General features: G+C 27.1%; 1 protein-coding gene across 1 annotated transcript; it reads right to left on the minus strand.

The window, feature by feature from the left end:
* Window positions 1-212: 212 nt before the first annotated feature.
* Window positions 213-2709, minus strand: LOC125877894 (uncharacterized protein At4g15970-like). The gene is made up of 3 exons (XM_049559185.1): window positions 2435-2709; window positions 1761-2123; window positions 213-763 (listed from the first exon to the last, which is right to left on the minus strand). Exons 1-3 carry the CDS (start codon window positions 2699-2701, stop codon window positions 278-280), a joined length of 1116 nt encoding a protein of 371 aa, XP_049415142.1. The 5' UTR covers window positions 2702-2709; the 3' UTR covers window positions 213-277.
* Window positions 2710-6804: the final 4095 nt, after the last annotated feature.

The raw sequence follows: 6804 nt of genomic DNA on the forward strand, positions 1-6804 counted from the left end.
AATATAGTACGAAAAATAAAAAATTAGGTTGTTTAACTTTCGTCCTTTGAATTCTTTTGAATAAATGGATGATGATGAAATTTGCATACGAGATTGAATTTGTATGATCATTAAGTTGTTGAAGGATGTAAATTTTTAATTTATTTAATCATATGTTTTCGATAGATGATCTGCACGATACAAATCTTGTAATAGTTGCTAAAAAAAAAAGACACCTAGCACAAAAAAAAATTGAAACATAGAAAAAGTTGTTCATTGAGAAGATCAAATATATCATTTATCCACATATTCTTGGAAGAGTCCAAGTATATTTATATGACTTCCTTTCATCATTTGGCAAAGCCATATAATTTTTCCAATCATTAATTGCCATTCTTAAATCATGTATTTTGTTATCAAGACCTATACAACAATTTGCATGCATTGTGCATACATAATTAAGATATTTGCTAGGTTCACAAAATCCTCCAAAATAAGAAGTATCTAAAAATCTCATTTTCAATCCAATTTTTTTGATAAAAGGACTATATTTGATTATGTTGAGCACATCTTGTTCATTCTTTCCTGGATAAGTTCTTCTTGATTTGTTCCAAAACTTGTAGAATTGTATAGTCTGATTATTTGACTTCACGAATTTAAATCCTCCATTTGGAGAGTTATTCGGGTCGGATGAGTTGTGTAGATAATAATCACAAGCAATTTGGAAATCGACATGTGAATAAAAATGTGCAAATGGTTGTCGAAACCATAATATATCTGCATCCTGAAAAGAACCAAAAAAAAAAAATTAAAAAACATTTCATCAAATCACTAAGAGATACAAATTGCGCACTTGTTTAAGGTGTTTTCATTTTTGTTTGGCCAAACTTTTGGAAAACTAAAAGTATTTATTTCCTTTATTTAAACTGTCATATTTTTCTTTTTAATTCGTAAAAAAAATGTCACACTTTTTTTTTTTTTTGCAGAGACTAATTCAAAAATATATTTTTCCCCTAAAAGCACTATTTGAATATTGGAAAAGAACAAAGTTTGTTTGGCGAAACTTTTAAAATTGACATATCTTGAAAAGTATTTTTTGTTCGAAATTCTTCACGAAAAAGTATTTTTAGAGAGTAGCAATTTGTGCTAGCGAATGAATTTTAAAAATACTTATGTCAATATTAGAACAAAAAATAAAATTTGTGCTTGACCAAGATTTCAAGACTGTTTTTGGGAACAACTATTTTTTTTGGCTTCAAGAAACAACTTACGTTACTACTCAAAGACCGACACTAACTCTTTTGTTAAAAGAATGATTAAACACATCAACTCTATAAAATAAGTATTTCTTTGTTCCAGTTTAAGTAACACTATTTGTGTTTCGAGATTCAAATTATGTAATTTTCGATCAATATTTTATAATTATATAAGTTTTCATCATATTGACATGAGAATAACTACACTTATTTTATAATTTCTTGAATGTCTAAAATTTAATTTAAAAATATGAAATTGATCTAATTCAAATTAACTTAAAAGATTACTCAAATCACTTCTTGAGAAGTAAAATATATCACATAGTTCGAGACAGATCAGAGAGAGTAGTTTATAAGGAAACGAGATCAAGGGTCCCTGAGATCAATAAACATCTAAAAGTTTGCCCAAACAGACTATAAAATGTGGAAAATATCACACAAATCATGACAGATCAGAGAGAGTAACTTTATAAGAAAATGAGATCAATTAACATCTAAAAGTTTAACATACTATAAAACGCGTACCGTAAAGATGAAGCTATATCCCATTTGAAGAACAATTCTTAGAAAATCAGTTCTCCTCCACATCATCTTCAAATAATCACCACTCATATATCTTTTTTCTCCAGAAAAATCAACATTTTTGGTGATTAATGCATAGCAATGTGTGTGAATCTCCAAGCATCTTGAATAAGCAATTTGGTCAAAAGCTACAACTAATAAATTCTTCAATAATGATTTTGTATTATTTCCAATTCTAAAACTCTCCAAAAAAATATCAAAAATTGAATTTGGTGCTGTCCATGCTGCATTTAGTGTTGTTATTATTACTGTTTTATCTCCCATGGCTGCCTCTTTTAACACTTTCTTTAATTTAATTTTCTGCTTCTGAAAGAACAAAAACAAAATTAGGCAAAAATTGGAAATAAATATAAGTCAATTGACATAAATAATTGGTCAATGTAGAATGTATATTGGTAGGTGAATTTGTGCATGCACATATTTTTAACTGAGCGGTCAAATATGTAACTTTCCTTCTGATACACATCATTTTTTTTCAAAGATGGTATACACCATTGTTTTTTCAATATAATCATTCAAGTTACTGAATATCTTGCGATAAGAACATAAAAATTATACCTATCAAATAAAATTTTTGAATTTACTCTTGATTAATTAAAAAGAAACATATAACTCACCTTTGAATAAGTTAGATAATTTTCTTGTCTAGAGCTCTTCTTCCCATTAATATAGGAGTCATAAGTTGATAAGTTTTTAGACAAAATGGAGTTGTTTGAATTTGGAAAATATTCTAAAATGTATGTGTTTGAATGATAATTAAGAACAAGGCAACAAATAGCAACAATGAAGAATAAGATGAAAATCTTGACAATTTTATTGGTGCTTCCTCCCTCTATTTTATCCACCATTTTGTCACTTTCATTCTTGAGCATACCAAGAGCCATGAATTATATATATAGAAAGAGTTTAAGTAATATATATTAAATTTACATATTAACAAAAAATATATATAAAAATGTTTTTTGAATAAACTGCTAATTTAAAAAATTATTTATACTAACGATAGGTTATTGCATACTTTAGTCTGACCAAACTTCTCTCAAAGTCTTTTAGTGCCTACCCTAAATTTCACATCTAAAAGTCTCATTCACCACTTTGCCTTTAGCTTTAGTACACTAGGCAAAGCTATATGAATTTTTAAATTAAAAATAGTTAGTCAATATATAATATATACTAGTTAGAAAAAGTAAATAATAAATTTAATCTATTATTCACACAAACAATATCCCAAAAGTTTACTTAATTATATAATTCATATCGTCCATCAAGTTCTTTTTTAAATTTTATGCAATTAGTTCACTATTCTCCTAGTAATAATTTATATCATTTTGAATTATTATGAAAAATGGTTCTCTAGAAAAAAGATCAAGGTAAATCTTATCATTATAAAAAGAGAGAGTTTTCTCTCCTTTTATCGATAAAAATGTTCAGTATAGTGATTCATAAAGTACGATGAACATTATTTGAAATAAAGACTTAAATCCTAAAGACATAAACAAAAAGGTATAAGATAATTTATTTATTTTCATTTGCTTAAGTCTTCACGGATAAAATTATTCGATTTTGTATTGATGGAAAATTTAGGACTCCATAAGTGTGCTTGAGGTTCTACCATATGTAGATAAAACTTATCATATGGCCGAAGTTATTGAGGTAAAATTGATTAAAATTTCAGCTATATATAATGTTAAATATTTTGTCTGAAGTTAGGTATTATCAAGTTTAGTGACGTTTTAAGTTATTTCGAAATGGATAAAATTACAAATATTTATATACTACAAATATGACGTAAATAATGATCCTGCAATCAAATATATGTTCACTTGGATCTTAATGATTTCAAGTCCTTGTAAAATCACCAATTACATAAAAAAAAAAAATTAATACTCCTTTATGTAGCTTAATTTCGTACATTTTCTACATCTGCCTAATTTTAATTAATTCTAAATATGCAGTACTACACAATAATAATAATATTGCCTAATTTTAATTAATTCTAAAGATGCAGTACTAATAGTACTAAACAATAATAATAATAATAATAGTAAGATTAGACCCAACCTAATTTTACTTTTATTTTTTTGGACCACTTTTAAAGTCCATCAAACCATCACTTTTTGGGAATATAGTAAAATCTTTTTTTCCATTAAAACATTATCCTTTGCATCGAACAAATGATTAATTCCATTTTCATATTTGACAAAGCCATATGATTCTCAATTAAATCATGTACGATATTTTGTAATTAACAATACCATCTATTCATAAAGTAGCATGATTGAATTTCTCCATCTGCCTAATTTTGATTAATTCTAAATATAATATAAAACAAAATTGGTCCTTAGCTTCTATAAAAGTAAACCTATTTTTTAAAATACTTAAATTTATTGGACCACTTTTAAAGTCTATCTATTATAGTTCAAAATTATTATCCCCCCCCCCCCCCACCCACCCTCCCACACCCCCAACAAATAGTAGGATATGAATGATAAAAATGAGTTTTTTTTTTCCTAACAAAGAAAAGAAAGTCAAATGGTTAATGTCTTTATTAATTAAGAAAATAAAGAGGTTTGATTGTATACAATTATGGATAGCAAAATTAATGTTAAAACCTTTTAGCTTGGTTTTGATTAGACACTGTTTGGATTAGAAAAATATTTATTTTGACTCCATAAAAAAAAATTAAACTTCATATTAACATAATCTTGTTCCACGAAAATATGAACAAGGGAAAAACTTGATTTTTGTTCCTCTAAAATGAAGGAGATTATCTCCTTAAAATAAGAAAACCACATATGATAAGTACTATAGATGGTAAATATAATTAAAGAATATTCTATACTAATACTATGCAATCAATTATATATGGAAAATAGAAATGGTAATTCATAGGAAATCCATTCAAAATATTCCTTAAAAGGTCCTAAGATTGTTATAGAAATTTGGGAAAAGATATAGAAGCATATTACAATAATAGTAAAATTATTAATTATTTACCTAAATTATGTGATGGTCCTATCATTTTAAAATTTATTTATTTTTGTATTATTCACTCCTCCAAAGTCCAAACTATGAAAGGGATTCTTGAACTTATTTTTTTCATATTATTTATCCCCTTCACTCTTAAAGGCTCCTAAGATTGTTATAGAAAGTTTAAGAATTGGTTAGAAATTAATTATTAATCCCAATATGTACAATAGAGACATTATATGTAAAAATAAAGAGATTGAGAATAAAAGCAAATTTGAATGAATTTATTCAATCATAACATCAATTCAAATATAAGCAATAAAGTAAATGCAACTAACTCGAGTAAATTAAAGGAAAACTAATTTTAAGGAGCTAATTTAACATCCAATCTTGTAGATATGATGAGATACCTAATTCAAATTAACTAAATATATTCTTAACAAACTGATAACTACAAGCATATCTAAATAATAAATACCAAATGAATTCTCTCTATTATATAAATAAAAGAACATTAGAACATTTCCCAATATTGCAAAAATATATATCTTGGTATACAAAAAGAAGAACAAAAATGTATCAAAAAAATGATTTTTCCTTTGATTCTATTGATGATGTTTGTGGTTGAAGAAAATTACCTTGTAAAAGGTGACACCCCTGCCATTGTTCAATGTGATCAAGTTTCATGCACAAAAAAATGCATAGAAGCTTATGGGCTCAGGTTAAAAAATGCATATTGTAAGCAAACTGTATTTGGAAATGTTTGTATTTGTGAAAACAATCCATAAGTATAAAAAAAAAAAAAGTTTACTTATGTCAAATAAGAAAATCAAATGTCATGGAAGTGATTAAGAATTTTATGTAAGACATTTTTTTTCATGTTGTTGACGGTTGTACTTTCTAATTTTAATTCGATTTTTTTGAATAAACTATTTCATTTTGTCATGTTCGATTCGAAAAAATGAAGCAAGGTACAAAATTTCATTAATAATAGACATGTTCATCTATCCTTCTCCACTCAATATATGATACAAAGTTACTTATATCAACACTTGATGTTATTACCACTAGATGAAAGTCTTTGGGTGTTTCTTTTATCTCTCATATTGTTTAAAGGTCTTTTAATATATTTTGATTTTAGATCATCAACTTGTTAAGCCGTCCTTGATTATGTCATATAATGATGATAAAACTAAGGGGAAGGTATAAGTATTCCCTTCAATTATAGGTGAAATCTCAGTGACACACTTCGACTATATACATGAGTTCTATTACCTCCTGAATTATTTTAAAGCGTATTAAATATATCCATAACACAACCTAAGACTTGTATAACCACTCATATCACTTCAATCCTCAAAAACTCAAGCTATTCAGTTTGAATTTTAAAATTTTAGATTACTGCATCTAATTGAAGTTTGACCTAATAAAAAAAATAGAATAAATTTCATAAAACTAGATCCAATATCTCCATTGAAGAAACTATCTAAAATTGAAACTTTAATTTGAGAAGAATTGAAGTTTGGGGTCATTTATTCCTGATTGAGTTTGGGTTGAGAAAGGCTTATGGAAGCGATAAGGAAAAGATAAGGAGGAGGGGTGTTATTGATGGAGAACTCCACAATATATTTTAAGCATTTAGGGGTCATTCTATAGAATTAGACAATTTTTTAAAATTTTCGTGAGTTTTAGCCGATGAATATTTGATGATATGATTTTCGGTTGATTTCTTTTCAAATCTTTATGGGAACCTCCGAAATGACCCAGAGGAAAATAAAGTATAGCCTCATCATGATCAATATCATATTTGTTGCATGTATGGGCTACGACGCAGAATTAGGCAATTTGCTCAATTTTTTGTGTGTTTTAGTCTATGAATATTTTAGTGATATGCTTTTGATCCATTTCTTTTCAAAACCTTTACACCCTCTGGAATGAACTGGGGGAAAAGTATGTCTAGCATCACCATGATCCATGACATACTTTTAGTATTTGGGAGGGGGGGGGGGGGGGGGGG

This window comes from Solanum stenotomum, chromosome 9, assembly GCF_019186545.1.
Source record: "Solanum stenotomum isolate F172 chromosome 9, ASM1918654v1, whole genome shotgun sequence".
NCBI classification, from domain to species: Eukaryota; Viridiplantae; Streptophyta; class Magnoliopsida; order Solanales; family Solanaceae; genus Solanum; species Solanum stenotomum.

Coding starts and splice junctions, on each gene's coding strand:
- LOC125877894 (XM_049559185.1), bottom strand. CDS start 2,701: ATGGCTCTTGGTATGCTCAAGAATGAAAGTGACAAAATGGTGGATAAA. Junction 2,124..2,434: donor ATTATCTAACTTATTCAAAG/GTGAGTTATATG, acceptor TTGTTCTTTCAG/AAGCAGAAAATTAAATTAAA. Junction 764..1,760: donor GATATAGCTTCATCTTTACG/GTACGCGTTTTA, acceptor GGTTCTTTTCAG/GATGCAGATATATTATGGTT.